This window comes from Ovis aries, chromosome 3 (genome assembly GCF_016772045.2).
Source record: "Ovis aries strain OAR_USU_Benz2616 breed Rambouillet chromosome 3, ARS-UI_Ramb_v3.0, whole genome shotgun sequence".
NCBI lineage: Eukaryota > Metazoa > Chordata > Mammalia > Artiodactyla > Bovidae > Ovis > Ovis aries.
The window spans coordinates 32,869,619-32,889,761 of record NC_056056.1 but is presented as its reverse complement, the minus strand read 5'-3'; the positions used below and the strand labels follow the sequence as shown (position 1 = coordinate 32,889,761).

The 20,143-nt window shown below is 39.6% G+C and overlaps 1 protein-coding gene across 16 annotated transcripts in view; it reads left to right on the top strand.

The window, feature by feature from the left end:
• DTNB (dystrobrevin beta) overlaps positions 1–20,143 on the top strand; it is a 241,823-nt gene that overhangs the window by 142,459 nt on the left and 79,221 nt on the right. For all 16 annotated transcript variants that reach the window (XM_027966577.2, XM_027966572.2, XM_027966578.2 and 13 more), the window contains exon 10: positions 19,493–19,570. In XM_027966577.2, coding sequence (XP_027822378.1) covers positions 19,493–19,570 — 78 coding nt within the window. The remainder of the gene's footprint in view (positions 1–19,492; positions 19,571–20,143) is intronic.

Below are 20,143 nucleotides of genomic sequence, written 5' to 3'. Positions count from 1 at the left end.
TTGGATGTGGGGTATAAGAGGAAGAGAGAAGTCAATTTGGCCTGAATGATTGGAGGGCTGGACATGGGGATACCTATAGGTGAACAAGTTTGAATAGAATGAGAGCTCCATTTGGACGTGTTGAGGTTTCTGTGACACCAAATAAGGATGTCAGATTGGCAGTTTATCTAAGTCTTGAGGACATTCATGAGTTTGTTGGTTGTTTTTTGTTTGTTTGTTTTTTAATATCTTTTCCTTCCCTCCCTCCCTCCCTTCCCACTCTCCCTTCTTTCCAATAGAGAAGAAAAAACATGTAAGGGTCAAACCCTGTTACAAGTTTCTTACTTCTTTAGATGATTCAGTTAATTGATTTTTAAAAAATTCTTTAAAAAAACATTTCCAAGTACATGAGACTTTGGGGAATATATTTTGATGCTTTCTGATATTATCGAGTTTTGGTCAGAGGTGGTATCCTGTATGATATTGATCCTCAGGTAGAGTTATTTCATGTAGACATCTGAATAGTTTTTCTAAACATCCTCTGTGTGCTTAAAAAAGATTCTAAGGTTAGTACTGAGTGCCGTGCTCCCCCATATTCCCATTAGATCAAGCTTATTAATTATGTGTGTAGAAAAGATTAAATTTAATTTAAAAGTAAAAATGTACTAAGTGGTGATTATAGATGAAATGCCAGCTGGCTTAATATTATGGGAGAAGCTTGTACATTTTCCATTGAGAACATTAGACACAGAGAAGTTATTTATAAACACTTGGGACAGAATGACCGTGATGTATTCTGGAGTATTTGTGTGATGACTCAGAGAACCTTTACTGATGATGAAAACACTGATGTCAGAGATGTATTTAAAGAGTTTGGATGAAATTGAGTCATCAAAATGAAGCAAAGTTATATTTGTAATTTATTGTGATCTTAAAATGTTAAAAGTGGCAGTGGAAGAGGGCGAGAAATAGGAAAGTAGGAGAAGCCGCAGTAAGCTTTTGATATTTTTCTCTTTTAAAAACAGGAAAAGCAATCCCATATGTAAGGTGATCTTTTTCCAAGGAGGATCTCCAAAACTAGCTTGAACATGCAAACCTTTAAATGGATCAAGTCAGATGTCTTGTTGCTCTGGGTGCCCTGCAGTAAGTTACAAGTGAAAAAGTACTGGTGGGTCCAAAAACTTAACATCTTTGAAATGAAAAATACTCTCGACCCCTTATAACACATCATCAAAGTTACTTTCAGCTCCCTGTCTAAAATAACATCCTTTAGCTTCCTGTGACTACATATATTCGTCATTTTCCCCAACATTTGTATGGGAACAGAGGAGAAAGGCTTCCCTGGTGGCTCAGATGGTAAAGTGTCTGTCTGCAATGCAGGAGACCTGGGTTCGATCCCTGGGTTGGGAAGATCCTCTGGAGAAGGAAATGGCAGCTCCCTCCAGTACTTTTGCCTGGAAAATCCCATGGATGGAGGAGCCTGGTAGGCTACAGTCCATGGAGTCGCAAAGAATCTGACATGACTGAGCAACTTCCCTTTCACTTTGACTTTCAGAGAAGAAACAGTGAAGACCTTGAGTAGAGAAACTGTAAGAGTACCATTATCAACTGTACTTCTCCTTTAGGGATTCTAGCAAACCATGCACACAGAAGTGTGGGATGTGAAGTGGAGCTCATGGTGTTGACAGAGATACCAGTTAGAAAGCTGCCTAAGAAACCTTCATGGTCTGTTGTTTAATCCTTACAGAGTGTTTAAACCTAGAAACTTTTTCGAAACCAGTAATGTCAGATATTTCTGTGTAATTGGAGAGAGTAATGGATAATTTATCCATATCTCTGAACCTTCAAACATAAACTAATCTACTTTGAAAAAGGTTTGTAGTAAGTTTGAAATTCGCAAGTATGTATCCTGCAACTTTTGTTCTTTTGGAAGACTATTTTGGCTATTCTTTCTTGTGTTTCTGTGTGAACCCGTGTGTGCACACGCTCGTACTCAGTTGTGTTCGACTCTTTGTGACCCATGGACTGTAGCCCCCCAGGCTCCTCTGTCCATGGAATTTTCTCAGTCAAGAACACTGGAGCGAGTTGCCATTTCCTTCTGCGAGGGATCTTCTTGACCCAGAGATCAAACCTGCATCTCTTGCCTCTTCTGCTTTGGCAGGCAGGTTCTTTACCAGCTGAGCCACAACTTGTCCATTTCTACAAAAAAGAGAGCTGTGGTTTTGATAGGGATTGTGTTGACTCTGTCAATCAGTTTGGGTAAAAGTACTATCTTCACAGCGTTAAGTCTTCCAGTCTAGGAACTTGGAATGTTTTTCCATCTTCTTTAATTTCTTTCAGTGATGTTTTATAGTTTTCAATGTATAGGTTTTGCATTTCTTTGATTAAATTTATTCCTGAGTATTTTATTCTTTTGCAAGCTATTATTAGTGAAATTCTTTTCTTGGTTTCATTTTCAGATTGTTCACTGCTAGTATATAGAAATAGAACTGACTTTTTATATTGACTTTCCTTAGAGCTGGTTTATTAGCTCTAATAGTTGCTTTAGAGAAAGAGAGCTAATAAACCGTCACATCAGCTAAGTTCCATCATCACTTCATGGCAAATAGATGGGAAACAGTGGCTGACTTTACTTTTTGGGCTCCAGAATCACTGCAGATGGTGATTGCAGCCATGAAATTAAAAGATGCTTACACCTTAGAAGGGAGTTATGACCAACCTAGATAGCATATTAAAAAACAGAGACATTACTTTGTCCACAAAGGTCCTTCTAATCAAGGCTATGGTTTTTCCAGTAGTCATGTATGGATGTGAGAGTAGGACTATAAAGAAAGCTGAGCACAGAAGAATTTATGCTTTTGAACTGTGGTGTTGGAGAAGACTCTTGAGAGTCTCTTGGACTGCAAGGAGATCCAACCAGTCCATCCTAAAGGAGATCAGTCCTGGGTGTTCATTGGAAGGACTGATGTTGAAGCTGAAACTCCAATACTTTGGCCACCTGATGTGAAGAGCCAACGCATTTGAAAAGACCCTGATGCTGGGAAAGATTGAGGGCATGAGGAGAAGGGGACAACAGAGGATGAGACAGTTGGATGACATCACCAACTCAGTGGACATGAGTTTGGGTAAACTCCGGGAGTTGGTGATGGACAGGGAGGCCTGGCGTGCTGCGGTTCATGGGGTCACAAAGAGTTGGACACAACTGAGCGACTGAACTGAACTGAACTGAACTGAATAGTGTTTTGGGGGGTAAATTCTTTAAGGTTTTCTATATATGAGATCATGTCATCTGCAAATAGAGATAGTTTTACTTCTTCTTTTACAGTTCAGATCTTTTTATTTCTTTTTCTTGTCTAGTTATTGTGGCACACCTTCACTATTGAATGATAATTGGGTTTAAAATCTAGCCGAGGAATGTTTTCCCTTCATCCTTTGAAGATATCATTCCTCTATTGTCTTGTAACCAGTTTTGATCGCAGTCTGACTCTCCTTGCTTTTTGTTGAATCTCTCATATTTCTCTAGTCACTTTTACAGTTTTTTTTTAAGTGACATGGGTAATCTGAAGTTTCACTGTAATTTACCTGGATAAAACCTTTTTAAAGAAGTTTATTTCTATTTGTTTTACTACTCAGAGAATTCTTACTCTCTAGAGGCTCATGTCTTTCTTTGAGTCTGAAAAATTCTCGGCCATTTTCTGTGTTAGAGACTGTTGCCTCTCCTCCATTCCCTCTGGTCTCTCTGGAACTCAGAGTGCAGACTTTAAAACCGGATTTAGGTCTCATGTTTCTTTCTTCTTTTTTTTTTTAGTGTATTTGTTTTTGGCTGCACTGGGTCTTCGCTGCTGTGCATGGGCTTTTCTAGTTGCAGTGAGCAGGGTCTGCTCTCTAGTTGAGGAGCTGTGGCTTCTCTTGTTGCAGAGCCTGGACTCTAGGGCACCACGGGATCAGTAGTTGCAGCACACAGGCTTAGTTACCCCACAGCATGTGGAATCTTCCCAGACCAGGAAACAAACCGATGTCCCGTACATTGGCAAGTGAATTCTTTACCACTGCACCACCAGAAAAGTTCAGCTCTCGTCTTTCTTGACTTGAAAAAAAAGGTACTGTCAGCCTTTAGCTGTGTTCAGGCTTATGTTCAGCCTATCTGTGCATTTTTTTTTAAATCTCAGTAATTACGATTTTCATTTTTAAAAATGAGGATATTAAACATACTCATTTAAAGACCTTTTTTAGATGCTCTGTTTTGTCTGTTTTTTTTGTGGGGTGTGCAGTGTGTGAGCAGGTTTTGATTAAGTTCCTCCAGCCTCCTCAGAGGTGGCCTGCAGTCCTGTGTGTGGCTGGTGGCAGTTTAGCACAGCCTTGCTCACCACAGTGGCTTCTTGTTTATTTTCTTCCTTGGGTAATGTGTCTTCTTTTTTTTTTTTAGATTTAAGGAAAGTTTCCCTTTTAAAAAAAATTTTGATTCTAGCTATGCATGCATCAATTAACTTTTCTATCTTTAACTCATTTTTCTTTGGTACAGAAGGATGAACTCCCAACATGTGCTCCGTCTACCAATTTGAACCAGAAATCCCTAGGCTACACCTTCAGCTGCTTTATAATTCACTGTCATAGCACTGTCTCCAAAGGTCTCTGTATGGCCTTTTCAGCAGAGACTTTGATACACATTTAATGAGTGGCGTGTGGTTCTTTATTCCCCTGGCAAACTCCCTAATGTATTAGGGCATTTAAAATTACCTTCAGATTCTCTTGGCCCAGAAATTAAATACCAAGGCTGATTTAACAGGCAGAGTTCATCTGATGCATTTAGTACATATGAGAAAGACTCCTGTTTTCCTATACCCAGGTAAATGCCTGAGAACATTATTTACTCATCATTACTCCTCCCACTCAAGAATTTTTACCATCCCAAATCGCCTGTTAACTATCCTTCTTTGACTTCCTTAGCTGGACATCTTTTCCATTTGAATTCAGTTCAGGTGAGCCTTTCACCAATTTGTACTTTTGGATTTAGCTAACACATTGTTTCAAGTAGATTGGAATGAAAAAGAGAATCATAAAATCATAAAAATAAGTTCATTATTGAAAAATGTTGACCACTATGACTTCGCTGGTGCCTCAGACAGTAAAGCATCTGCCTACAATGCAGGAGACCCAGGTTCGATCCGTGGATTGGAAAGATCTCCTGGAGAAAGAAATGGCACCCCACTCCAGTATTCTTGCCTGGAAAACCCCATGGATGGAGGAGCCTGGTGGGCTACAGTCCATGGGGTCGCAAAGAGTCAGATGCGACTGTGCAACTTCACTTTCGCTTTCTTTCTTTCATCCAGTATGTGCCAGTCATATGTTAGGTATGCAGTGTGAACACAGAGGTGGAATAAACCCTGTGAGCCCAGCTCTCAGGAAGTTTACAGCCTCTTGAGTTGAGGCCAGACAAAAAGTAAAGGCTGAAGAGTAATTGCGAACTGCGACAAGGACTCTACAGGATACTATGAGTGAGTACAGAAGAGGCTTCTCTTTTAAATTTTGTAATCAGAAAAGGGGTTTTCAGTTTTTTTAGAACAACACTGAAGGCTTCCCTGGTGGCTCAGTGGTAAAGAATCCACCTGCCAATGCGTTAGACACGGGTTTGACTCCTGACCTGGGAAGATCCCACGTGCCACAGAGCCTGTTCTCTAGAGCCCAGGCACCTAGGTTGTTAGTCTGGCTTTCATGCTGGCTTACTCTGTTTTTAGTGTAAATCCTTGTGTATCTTTTACAGTTTTGTCTTGCTTTTGTTTTATTGTGGCAGAAAAGTTCAGGGCCTGTGTTTGAATGAAGTAGCATATTTGTCCAGAACACCTAGGAAGTTTAGGGAAGTCATGAAAATGAAGATAGGAGACTTGGGCTGTAGTGTCTGGGTAGTGAGTATAGAGAGGAAGATATTTGTCCTAACTTGGGAGACCCGTAGAGGCTTGATGATCTGTGGCCGAATGGTATGAGAGCTATGCTTGGGGAAGTAATTTTAACCATGAGAAATCCAATGAGCAACAGCTTAAAAGTTCTCTGGACACTGATGAACTAATAGGAAAACCTTTACAATATTTGAGTTACACTAACCAAATGCATGCTGAAAGGTGATGATGCCAGTGGAGATGGAGACCAGGAACAGATAGATTTATGAGCTGTTGAGTAGATGAAGTAGAAAAAGAGGCTGCAGGATGACCGTGAGTGTCAGGGACATGCTCATCACGTGAGCGCCCTGCTAGAGGTGTCCCTGACAGCCCACTGTTTAGCCCTTCTCTTTTAGCTGCCCTCTGATGATACGCCTTTATGAAGTAAGGAGCTCTTTGGATCTCAGGGGTAGGTAGACACCGTGGTTCTGCCTTTTTTTTTTTTTTTTTCTTTCTGCTTATGTTTCCATGAACTCCTCTTCAACAAAACAGAACAAAATTAAGCCTTGCTAGTTCTCCCTAGGAAATGGCAACCCACTCCAGTGTTCTTGCCTGGAGAATCCCAGGGACAGGGGAGCCTGGTGGGCTGCCGTCTATGAGGTCACACAGAGTCGGACACGACTGAAGTGGCTTAGCAGCAGTAGTTCTCCCTACCTCCCAATTGCTAGCTACCTTTATCAAGCAGTTGGCAATTAGGAGAGGCCTTAAGAAAAGAGGTAGGGGGGTGCTCCTTAATATCCCCATCAGAATGGAATCGTCGGCTGTGTTAACTAGGTCACTGGTTTGCAGCAGAACTTGGATGCTGTTACAGGAGGGTGTAGTTCATGTTGAAGCATCTAAGGACTGGTGCCTACTCTTGCACTGCATCTGCCTTCCTCTAACAGGCTGTGTTCAGCTGCTTAAAGGACTTGCTGACAGAGTGCAGACATGTGCTCGCCTTCTAATGAATTGTTCTCTTGTACCTGCCTTTTCCCGAAATGCTCTGTGGGATAAACTACCTTGTAGAGAAGATTCTTTGTCATGTGGTTGTTCTGTTTCCTTAGAGACAACAGCAGTGCAATGCATTAGATGCCAGATCCATAGAGAAAGAAGAAGCGTTTGCTACAGAACGTAAAGGTTTGATAGCTTTTCCTTGCCTTTATGTTTTTGCTACTTGAGCTGCTGGGCTGATAATGATTTTGTTTATTTTAGGCAGGATGCTAGAGCCTCTGGAACTTCCCAACCAGTTATTTTAGAGAAGGGAAATCCATTGTATCTTTCCTCACCTGGTTAATTGCAAAAATATGTTAAGAGTCAGCCTTTCTTCCATAATATGTATGTTTCCATTTTTAAAAACAGGTTTCAGTAATGAGCATATGAACGGGTCAGGAAATGAGATTGCATCGTGCATTTCATTGACCTCTCTGTGAACAGTAACTTGTTTAAGTATTTAAGTTGTCTTCTTTTCTCATCTTTCTAGAAATACAGGAGTTGACATCTAAAAAGTACAGCCGACTTCCTCTCTAAGTTTAATGAACAAGGAGAACAAAGAAGGAAAGATTCAGAGATTCATTGTGGAAAGGTTTTTAAATAAAACAGTATTTTTCTGAGGCTTCTCTAGTGGCTCAGATGGTAAAGAATCTGCCTGCAATGCAGTAGACCTGGGTTCGATCCCTGGGTCAGGAAGATCCCTGGAAGAAGGGAATGGCAACCCACTCCAGTATTCTTGCCTGGAGAATTTCATGTACAGAGGAGCCCAGTGGGCTACAGTCTCGATGATTTAATTATCTCATTTCTAACACCTTTTGCCTACTTTTTCAGTATAATCATATTAAGCTAAGCAATTGATTGCTAACTATTGCTTCATGTTACAATTCTATCCTTTCCCAGAGCTAGAACAAGATACTTGGCTTCCTCTGGGCATCTCTCAAGATACCTAGCATGCTGTCTAGTGGTGAAAATTCTGTATAAGAATGTGTTTGTGGTGAACCTTTCTTTCCTGAGAAATACTTCATTCTAAGTCTTACACCACAAATGGCTATGTTGAACTGCCAGATATAGGAATGGAGGCATGTGTGTCTATTGCTAGGTCTTTTTGACATGAATGGATTAGTTGTAGTGTGTTCAGCTTAGAAGTTGATTTTGGAAATTTTAAGTCTTTTCTTTTGGTTAATTAATTGTCAATAACCAATAAAGTAAAATGTACTTCCCTAGAAGTCAGAGAATCCTCACTGTAGATATGTAACATAATATCTATGCTATGCTTATAGTATCATATGGTTTTTGTCTAGTAGTTTTCCCAAAGGAAGTTCCATTGGCTTCTTTAACCTCTTTGCTTTGGCGGATAACCCTGGAACCTAGTGGAGTAAAGGAGACGGTTGGTCTGGTGTGCGTGTACTCAGTTGAAGTGTCTGACTTTGTGAACCTTTGGACAGTAGCCCACCAAGCTCCTCTGTCCATGGGATTTTTTCAGGCAAGAATACCCAAAGGGAGCCAAGAATCTTGTTCTAGCTCTGCCATTTCCTCCTCCAGCGGATCTTCCCGACCCAGGGATTGAACCCACATCTCCTTGTGTTGTAGGTGGATTCTTTATTGCTGAGCCATCAGGGAAGCCCAGTTGGTCTGGTACATAGACATAAATAAAGACCAAAATATCACACTATTTAAGGAGGTAAAAATGATCTGCACTTGTCATAACCATTGTCTCAAGGCAGGGTGCTTTTAGAGAGAGTAACAGAGGGGATTTATTCTTCCCTGAGTGGTGGTCATGTATGGATGTGAGAGTTGGACTGTGAAGAAAGCTGAGCGCCAAAGAATTGATGCTTTTGAACTGTGGTGTTGGAGAAGACTCTTGAGAGTCCCTTGGACTGCAAGGAGATCCAACCAGTCCATTCTGAAGGAGATCAACCCTGGGATTTCTTTGGAAGGAAGGATGCTAAAGCTGAAACTCCAGTACTTTGGCCACCTCATGGGAAGAGTTGACTCATTGGAAAAGACTCTGATGGTGGGAGGGATTGGGGGCAGGAGGAGAAGGGGACGACAGAGGATGAGATGGCTGGATGGCATCACTGACTCGATGGATGTGGGTCTGAGTGAACTCCGGGAGCTGGTGACGGACAGGGAGGCCTGGCGTGCTGCGATTCATGGGGTCGCAGAGTTGGACACGACTGAGCGACTGAACTGACTGACTGACTGACTGAGAGCTCTAATCTGAAAAATCCATGTGGGCAGTAGAGAGATGCCTGGGTCAGGATGGTGAATCTGTGGATTAATCTGTTTGGTGGCATTCAGTTCAGTCGCTCAGTCGTGTCCGACTCTTCGCGGTGGCAATTAGAACCAGGTAGAACTGGGTTCCAGTGCTGGTACTCTCATTTCATAGTTTTGCGACCTTAAGCATGTTAATTACCCTCATTAACCTTTCTCTTTTTATTTTTAAAATAAGAATACCGTCATGAAAAGTAGCATGAATTCCAATAATGTATCTGAGGACCTAGATCAGTGCTAATGCTCATACTTAGTAAATGTTCATAGTGCATCACCCCTTCCCTCCCAACCCTCTGTGGTGTTCTGAGAGGAAATATATGCAAAATATACAGCAAATCTTGCAACTGTTAACTTCATGGTATTTTTTTAAATAAGTGTATTCAATAACCTTTTCTGAATTATTAATTTTTTTTTTGCTATTTTTTTGACCATGCCTCATAGCTTCCAGGATCTTATTTCCCCAAGCAGGGATTGAACTGCCCACCCTCAGCACTGAGAGTACAGAGTCCTAACTACTGGACTGACTGGACTGCCAGGGAACCCCCCTTTGTGAGATTTTTAATATTCTTTTGCTGTCCTGGTCTGTGGTTAATTATTTAAAATAATTACATTGTAGTCTTGTTATAAATTATTTTACACATTTTCTTATTGTGAATGATTATCAAGTTAGATTTGACCTAAAAATTGTAATATGTTAAACTAAAATATAAATGTCTATTATTGTGAAGACTAGTATGAAGACATCCCTGGTAGCTCAGAGGATAAAGCATCTGCCTGCAATGCAGGAGACCTAGGTTCAATCCCTGGCTCAGGAAGATCCCCTGGAGAAGGAAATGGCAACACACTCCATTATTCTTGCCTGGAAGATCCCATGGACAGAGAAGCCTGGTAGACTACAGTCCATGGGATTGCAAAGAGTTGGACACAACTGAGCGACTTCACTGAGTATGAAGACTAATTGGAATATAAACTTCTTGTGGGCAGGGACAGTGTTTACTTGCTTTTGTTTTTTTCTCAAAACCCCTAATATTGCTAGGCATCAATTCAGTTCAGTTCAGTCCCTCAGTCGTGTCCGACTCTTTGCGACCCCATGAATCGCACCACGGAATTAGCCATGGATTTTTGTTTGTGTACTGATGTGACCTTTGTTTATTTAAACGGAGTTTGTAGTAATCAGAAGGGTTTTATGGAGATACTGAAATTTCAGGAGCCATTTCTCTCATTTAAAAAGTGAGAAAGAGGACTTCCCTCATGGTCCAGTGGCAAAGACACCGCAGTCCAAATGTAGGAAGTCTGGGTTCAAACCCTGCTCAGGGAACTAGATCCCAATAAACTTGGTTGAAAGAGGTGGAGGGAAGTGTAATTTGATGGAGAAAAGAATGAAGTTTACAGTGTGGATTTTGAATTTGTCTTCATTTATGGTGGAATCTGCTACATAAACTTTTAAAGATGAGAAAAGTATGATTAAAGTGAGTAAGAAAGATAATTTCAAAAACAGCACAAGTATCCAGGGTTGAGGGCAAAATAGCTGGCTACAAAAATTATAATAAGTGATTAAATGTACTTAACTAAAAATGGTTGAGTACCTATGTAAAGCATTGTTGTGGGAGATACAAAAAAGTAATCAAGTAAATGAAAACATATTATTTTATTTATAGCACAATAAAATCTTTTTTCCTTGCACAGTAACAGCAATGAACAGACCAAAAAATCTGGTAAAATTCCCCACATGCATGGTTGGCAGTTGACTGTCAAGACAAAGAGAATTGCAAGACTGTGACTTTAAACCTCTGCAATTAAAGAATATTCCGGGAGGAAGAGCAAGATAATGAGCAAATGCTTTTAAAAGTATAGTGCAGGGATAAGTATCTGTCTGTCTGGGTGACTTCCTACAGAAGAGGTACACCAGAGGGCCTACAGAAAATGACAGGTACCCAAGGTGTCACTCGTCCTTGCAGGCTTCAGACTTAGCTTTCTTCATGTACCCCTTCCCGTGTGCACGTTAAGTCACTTCAGTCCTATCCAACTCTTTGTGACCCCATAGACTATAGCCTACCAGGCTCCGCTGTCCTTGGGATTCTCCAAGGACTGGAGTGGGTTGCTATGTCCTCCTCCAGGGGATCTTCCTGACCCAGAGATGAAGCTGCAGTCGCTTACGTCTCCTGCATTGGCAAGTGGGTTCTTTACCACTAGTGCCACCTGGGAAACCCACATACCCCTTTTTTAAGTAGAAATTGTGCTTAAGTGATAGTATTGTGCTTTCACATCCTTGGTTAGAGAGTATTATCCAGAAATTGTTTACCCCTGAATCTCAGTCAACTTAGAAAATAAAAGCAAGTAATCACATTCAGTTTTGGTCTGAAGCCAGGTATTAGTTTTTTGGGGTTTTTTTGTTTTGTTTTTAATCAGTAGTCTGGCTGATATAATAAGTAATTTCTTCACTAAATGAATTTATTTTGTTAGGCTGAGACGAAGATTCCAAAAGATCTTTGAAATTAAGGTTAGATTTGAAAGTCATTTTAATAAATTAGAGATATGTTTTTGAAGGAAACCGTTCATATGAGTTTACCTAGTCTTCCTTGGAACAGCCTGCTGCTGCTGCTGCTGCTGCTGCTGCTGCTAAGTCGCTTCAGTCGTGTCCGACCCTTTGCAACCCCATAGATGGCAGCCCGCCAGGCTCCCCCGTCCCTGGGATTCTCAAGGCAAGAACACTGGAACAGCCTAGAGATGCCTAAAAATGCAACCAAATAGAAGCATTTGTAATACAGAGTTCTAAGGGGAAAGAATAAATCACCCAAAACCATACCCTAGGACTATTATCATTTTATCTTTCCTATAGAAGCGACTTTACAAGAGCTATGATCTAACGTCATGCTATTGGTTTTATTTTATATACATATATTTACTTTTATTTATTTGATTGTTTGACTGCACCGGGTCTTAACTGCAACACGTGGCATCTTTGATCTTTGTTGCAGCCCTTGAGATCTTTTTAGCTGGGTATGCGCTCTTAGTTGCAGCATGTAGGATCTAGTTCTCCGACCAGGGATTGAACTAGGGCCCCCTGCACTGAGCACACAGAGTCTTAACCACTGGACCACAGGAGGTCCCCATGCTGTTGCTTTTAATTTGTAGGCCAAACAGTCATAAGTTTTCCTAAAACTAGAGCAAGGGTAGTAGAGCCACTGCACCGTAATGATTCAGAAGACAGACCCAAGAGCCATGCCGCCTTGGTTCAAGACCCGGCTTCTGCCGCCTGATTGGGCTGTGACCTCAGGTGCATTACTTCTCTCTGTGCCTCACTGTCTCCATCCATAAAATAAAGGTAATAATAGGATCTGCCTCCTTGGTGGTTGTGAGGTTTCTATGAGCAAATCCATGGGGAATGTTAGAACTGAATCTGGCATGTATGAAGCACTCAGTATTACTATTGTTATGAAAGGCACTCTCCACTGTGTTGATCCCATTACGAAATCACAGATGAAAGTGTGCTATAGCTACAAGCATACCTACCAAATATAACAGCTAAAAATGTCATTATTCCATTCTCGGAGAAGAGTCTCACCACAGCTAAATATAACAGAAAGGTTACTTCTTACACACTGCACACGACGTCATGCTGACTCATGATCAAATATTTCCTGCAAGCCTAATCTGTGTCTCATAGTATGCCAGGTGCTCGTAATACAGTGATAAAAAACCATGTACATTTCCTGCAGTTTAGTAGAGGAGATAATATAGATGGATCTAAAATGTTTTCTTTCCTTGCTTTTTTGGGAATGTGGTGGTAGGAATGTTGGGGGAGGTGTGGAAGTTTGGATCAACTCAAACCATTTAACAGGTCTTTTTTCTACTAACAGTCTCAAAGTTCTCTCTGGGTTTGTAAAAGACTTGCCTTTGCAGTTTGCTTTCTTAGTGATAACAGAAACAGTACAACCTCACTTTAGAAAACTTGAGTCAGTATAGTAAGTTTTCTTTCTATTTTTTTAAATATATATTTTTAAAATATTAAGCATGTTTTTCTCTGAAAATCAGAAAAAAATTAAACTTGAAAAACTGGAGGACAGGAAAGTATAAATAGGCAAGAAAAATAATGCCCATAATTCTACTTTCCTTAACATTTTGACATATTTCCTTCAAATATTTTGCTTTACACATATTATTTAGCTAAGACCAGGTGTGTATATGTATAAATAATTTTATTTTATAGGATTATTGTAAAGATAAAACGATGTTTTAAAGTCCTAACCACTGTCTAATAGATGCATATCAAACATTCAATAATGGTTAGCTAATATAATAGTTATGTTACCCTTCTTTGTACCTCTTACATGATAAGCTATTTCTCTTGTAATTGGAAGGCTCTTCATAAGGATTATTTTTTAATGCTAGCATAATATACTATATTTATTGATATACCATAGTTTACTTTTCCTTTCCCTCATATTTGAATACTTTAGATTTCTTCCAGAATTATTCTAAGTATTTTCCTAAATATTTTTAAATGTAAAATTATCTTTATATTTCTGATTAATTCCTTGGAATATATTCCTAGAAAGGGAATTAGGAGTCAAAATGTTTGAACTTTTTAAAAGATCTTTGATGGGCATATTGTCAAATTACTTTATAGAAATTTTGCTTAATTTTATACTTTTACTCTTGCCTAAAATAGTCAGTTAAGGGCCTTGTCATAAAATCCTCTCTAGCTTTAAGATTACCTTAAATTTTAAAAATCTTTTTTATAAAGGAAAATGGTCTGCGATGTTAGCAAATTTCTTTGCTTTTCATAATTAAAGTATTATATTGTTATATGTGTTTCTTCTTTTAAATGGTGTGTTTTCACTTTGACCATTTGTCTGATTGAAGTCTTAATAGTTTTTCTTATCAGTTTGTATGAATCCCTTGTATGTTAAGGCTGTTAATTCTTGTTCTGTCACATTTGTTGAAATAGTTCCCCAAATGACTTTTTAGATTATTAGAATTCATCCATCTTTTTCTTCCTAATTTTTTCATTGCTTTTGAACTTAGAAAATCCTCTCTATCCATAGACCTGTAGGTGTGCCTCTGCTTTATATAAACATTTATACTTAATTCTTTAGTACACTGAAATTTTATTTTTCTTTATGAGGTGAACTGATCTCAGTATTTCCCCATAGCATGTTGCAGTTTTTCTTACTTTTATTAAATACTTATTGCATTATATTGTAATTATTTTTTCTGTATTTTTATTCTTCATAAGACTTAAGTTTCTGTCCTTTTAATTTTTATCCTCAGCAGTTGGCACAGTACCTACCACTTTGTAGAGACACAACAAATATTTGATAAATGAAAGAAAGAAATACACAGTTATATATAATTTGTCCTGGAAGATTTTAAAGGCATGATGAGCTATTCTTCATCTATTCCTGGTTTTAAAAATCTTATGAGAGATTCTGTGGTAATTTTAATTTCAAGCTAGTCTACATTTCACAGTATCCACCAGAATGAATTGGAGTGGTCTGGTCATAGGAGAAGTAACATAAAACTGACTTATACAGTAAGTTAAATTTTTACTTTCTAGTAGGAGTTTTGTCTAACCAGTAACCAGAAGCTCTATACTTGTTATCTAAGCCCCCCTATTACTGGATATTTCCCCAAACTTATCCTGCTCCACCTAAAAAAATAAAATGTACCTTTATAATGATCAGAGTACTCAAATGAACAGCTACAGTTTAAATGATGATGCTCAAATGTTTTCAAACTTGACATTTTCACATGGGTTCCATTCTCCTGTTTCTGACTGCTTGCAAGATACAGGTAAGATATCATTTACCTATACTTATCAATGCCACTTCAGAGTCAACAACTTCACCACTGAAATCTATTCATCTTTACCTTCCTGCTCGTTCTCTCTACCCCTACCAGTCCAATACCAAATCCTGTTTCCTACTCTTGTGATCCCTAGTTTGGATATATTACCGCTATCCACCCAGTAGTCAAGGTAAATCTCAGTTACTCTTTACTCACTGACCACAGGCACTTAATCTGTCGCCACATCTTATCTATATTACCTCCACAGTGTTTTCTCTCTGTCTCTTCCCCGTCTTAACTCCCAGTGTCCACCCTGGTAATCACTGATCTGGACAGTTGCCATAACCTCTTCATTGAGGTCCCAGCTTCCATTCCTTTCACCTTCCGAACCTCTTCACATAAATGGTTTTTTAATGGGGGTGTGCATTAGAAAGAATCCTCTTGCCCCTGAAGATTCAGATTCACTAAACTGAAGGTACAGCTTGAGTATCTCAGCGCAAAAAGCTTCCCTGATGATTCCTGTGTTCACCCAGATTAAAACCAGTATTTTACAAGCTTCTGAAATTACCATTTCAAAACCTTACTATAGTCATGTCATCCTTGGCTTAAAAACTTTTAGTGCCTCCCCTACTGCCTACAGTATAAAGTCCAAACTTCTTAGCTTGTGGTAGAACAGATATCATTAAACTCTCGCCCTAATCTCCCTGTCAGATGCATCTTTCGGCTACTCCCCTCCCAGGGCCTTTGAGTCTAGCCAAATAAATCAGAGACCCAAGTGTGCCATGTACTTTTGGATTTTTGTACCTTTTTCCTTACCATTTCTTCTGCCTCGGTTACCCTTCTTTCTATATCTGGAAAACTCTCGCCTCAATGTAACTTTACCTGAAAACTGTTAACCCATTATTCTTCCAGGCAGGGATAACAGCTCCTCATCTGTTGAATTCTCAACACTTGTGTATACTTGAATTGCTGCTCCCAATAGTTTGCATTTGTGATGATGATGTGTGTGATGACACACACACACATACATACATACATATACATATAGTTAGGTCACTAAGATAAAGACAGTCTTACTTATCTTAAATGAGTAGGTACCCAGTAGGTATGCCCCTTTCCTTTTGATTAAGAATTAACAAATTATACTGGGAATGCCCTGGTGGTCCAGTGGTTAGGACTGCATGCTTTTTACTGCCATGGGCCTAAGTTCAGTCCATAATCAAGGAACTAAGATCCCATAAGCCTTGCTTTTTCATGGCCAAGAATAATAATAATAATACTTAACAAATTCTCAAAAAATATATATTAAGAAAAAAGAATTAGATTCTGAATCTTCTTTTCATATCTACCCCTTCTGACTAGCAAATTACCTTTTATCTAGATCATTCATCTATTTCTATCTCCTCATCTAAAAAGTTGGCCTGTCTTGTTAACAAAGATGGAACCCCTCAAATCACAGTACTGAGTGATAGTTGATGGTCACTTGGATATCACAGAATTAGTTAGTGTCTAAAAGTCCTTGCTGATATCTTCACCAAAGGGAGATATAGAACATCTGGTGGGCTTTGCTTCAAGGTAGTCAGTAAGTTTTGAAGGTAAAGATCAACACAGCTGATCTGGTGAGTTGTGTCAGTTCTCCTACTTTGTAAGTAAGTTTCTATAACTGGCACCATTAATGTGTAACACACCTAAAAGAAGCATTCTTTTCAGTTTTGTCTTGCAAGAACTATAATTTTTTTCTTTGAAACTGGGAGTAATTTTTGATGCATTACATCTCCTGAGACCACATCTAAGCTGTTGGCTTTCTCAGTGAGTCTAGTGGTAGATTCTACAGTCAAGACCCCCTTTAAGTTTTCAGATGCCTCTTCCTTCGATCTTGGGTTATAAACACATACCTATTTCCCTAGCAAAACATGTTAGGAGTTCAGAAAGGGTATGAAATTTGTGGGCAGTTCTGATTAATTTATAACTTGCAATCTAATCCTTACTGTCTGGTTTTTAATATTAGAGAAGCTTTGCTGTATGTGATGTGCTGTAAGATAAAAATTGATCATGGCATCTACCAAGAGATAATTATTAAAAACTTCTGTGGTATCAGACCAAACAGAATGCTACAAATCATGAGTTTTATCATGTGGATCCATGTTTGGGGAATTAAAACAAACTTTTTTTTTTTTTCCTATTGTCATTTTTCCTCAAAGAATGTCAGAAAGGAAATTGAATGCAGTAGTATCTTCAATATTGAAATATACTGGGTAACTGCATAAGTTCTGAAAGCAACATGAACATGTCCTTATCTATATTGAAAATGGGTTGCCAATAATAGTATATTAAAGAGGCAAAGCACATTGTGTTTGCAGGACCAAAATGTTTCTGATGCCTTCAAGAATGAAAAGCTATCGTGCTGGACTTGTTTCAGTCACAGGAATTGTCTCCTCATCCCCTTTGGACAATAGATTGAAAAGAATCGCAAGAATAAAAGTTTGGGGTAAAATGAAGCTAATTTTTATCTTCACTTCTGTTAATAACCAGCCTAAAACAATGGATTATAACTCAACACAGCACTACCATTAATAGGCTTGAAATTTGGGGGCAAAACTGGATATCTGCCTGGAAAGTAGGTAGTGAGATGGATAATGTGGAATCGAACTCCAGCCTCAAAAGGCATATTTCAGTTCTGAATGTCTTACTTTGTCACGCAAAGGAAGAAATGTGTGACAATAAGCATAGTGCTGTGGCTTAAAAATCAAGAGACCTAAATCTGTTCCCTGCAAATTACTTTCCATCTTTGATCCTCTCCATTAAATGAGAATTCATTAAAAACATTTCCCTATCCAGAAATGAAGTTGGTTTTTAAAAAAGAAGTGTAGAGGTAGACCCACCCATCTCTCAGTACTTTGGATCTACCTGAAACTTTCCCCTTGAGTCTGTGCTTGAACGTACTATGTAACCTGTGAAAATAATAAAGGCTCTGGTCCTTTAATACTCACTAGGATATGGGCTTTCCTGGTGGTCCAACGGTTACGACTCCGCACTTCCAGTGCAGGGGACGCAACAGTGCAGGGGACGCAGGTTCCATACCTGGTCGAGGAACTGAGATCCCACATACAACATGGTGTGGCCAAAATATGCAGGGTTTCCTAGGGTGCTAGAGGTAAAGAACCTGCCTGACAGTGTAATGTAGGAGATGTAAGAGGCACAGGTTCGATCCCTAAGTGAGGAAGATCCCCTGGAGAAGGAAATGGCAACCCACTCCAGTATTCTTGCCTGGAGAATTCCATAGACAGAGGAGCCTGGTGGGCTACAGTCCATAAGGTCGCAAAGAGTCAAACACGACTGAAACGACTTAACGTGCATGCACGCATATATGTATTCACTAGGACTCGCTAAATATAACCTCTAAAGAACAATTTCATAATTAACTCAGCTTTAAGAGATAAGAAGGAGCCAGGAGGTCATTCTCAAACACCTAAATACGAGAGAAGGACTTCTCTGCCTCACATTTCTGCTGTAGATGGACAAATTTCTCTGAAAAATACTTCTTTCAGTTTAGGAGAGGAAGTGAGTGATTTCCCAGGAGGAATATTTAGCAATAGTCATGTGGTTCCAAGTGTAAGACAGAAGCCCTTTGTAACTGAGCTTTGTGGGTAAGGAGAGGGGCTGAAGAATGGCTGAAAAGCAGAATCACAGATTCTTTCTGGTAAGTTTGGAATCATTCATTCAAGACTCACGGGAGGAAGAAAGAAACCTTGAGTCCAGAAAACTGACCAATAAAGACAAGTTATCAAAAATGCTTACCTTCAAATTTAAATTTGGATTACAGATATGGCCTCATTGTTAATACTCTAGTAAAGAATTGATAAAAGAACTTAGTATTTAACAATTTAAATGTTTCAGTAAATTGTATACAAACTAAATCTGAGGGAGGACCGTGAACTTTAACCAAATCTCAGGAAAAGCAGGCATGTTGCTGCTGGAGCCTTTGTAATACACCACAAATGCCACACACCTAGTGTTCCTGTAAATGCCTTCCTGGAATGCAGAATTCAGATTCTTGGGTGCTAAAACTATAAAACAAGAGCCACCAGAGTTACATCCCTGATGGCTCAGATGGTAAAGAATCTGCCTACGATGTAGAAGACCCAGGGTTTGACCCCTGGGTCAGGAAGATCCCCTGGAGAAGGGAATGGCTACCCACTCTAGTATTCTTGCCTGGGAAATCCCATGGACAGAGACACCTGGTGGGCTACAGTCCTTGGGGTCTCAAAGAGTCAGACACTACTGAGCAACTAACACTTTAACTTTCAGCCACTGGGGTACAATTTGCTGTTCCTATTGGGTAGTGGCTCTAGGGTCCTTTGGCTTTGACCTTCTTGCTGAGTTTACTTAGGCTGAAAGTACTGATTTCTAGCCCCATTCCTCAGGGATCCCTCTGTGCATATCAGGAGCAATATTAGTAGTTGGTCCTTTGCCCTTATCACTTTTCCATTTGTTTCCCCTCATTTCACTGGTAATTATTGATATAGTGTCAATGTCTTTTCTTCCAGTCCTCCTCGCCCTCCAGCGAACCTGAATGACACCATGGTGAGCCACATGTCCTCCGGGGCGCCCACGCCCACCAAGAGGTATGTGATGCTTGTGCCTCAGTCCCCGCTGGGAGCTGGCTGCTGACCTCTGCCCTGAGAAGCAGAGCGTTCCACAGGGCAGAAAGGACTGGGTTTCCTTCTCTTCCTCTGACTGTCTTTTTATATTATCTTCTATGTTTTATCCTCCTGTTTTTTTTCCCTACTAACTTATAAATATAGCAACTGAAGGAGTCTGCTTTTGAGTGGTGCCTGAGGTGGATACTGTTGCTTTGTGACAACCAGTGAATGTGGTGTCAAAGCGGATTAGGCTTGTTTGAGATATCTTTATTTTTTAACATTAAACAATATTTTGATGAGCATGAATTTCAACAGTTTTGCATTAAAGTTCTTGGAGAGTCAAAGATCATTACTACTTTCTGATTGGACTGCATAAATTGAGCTAAATCCTTATGTTCTCTTACATCATTCTGTATAGAATTTATAAGTATCTAAGTTGAAAAGCCTGAGTTTCTCTCTTAATTATACAAGGACTTTCCTTAGGGTCCTTCAAGGCACTAGAACAGTATACTCTTTTCTCCTCTTTATTTCATTACTCTTCTCCAAAATTCTCTT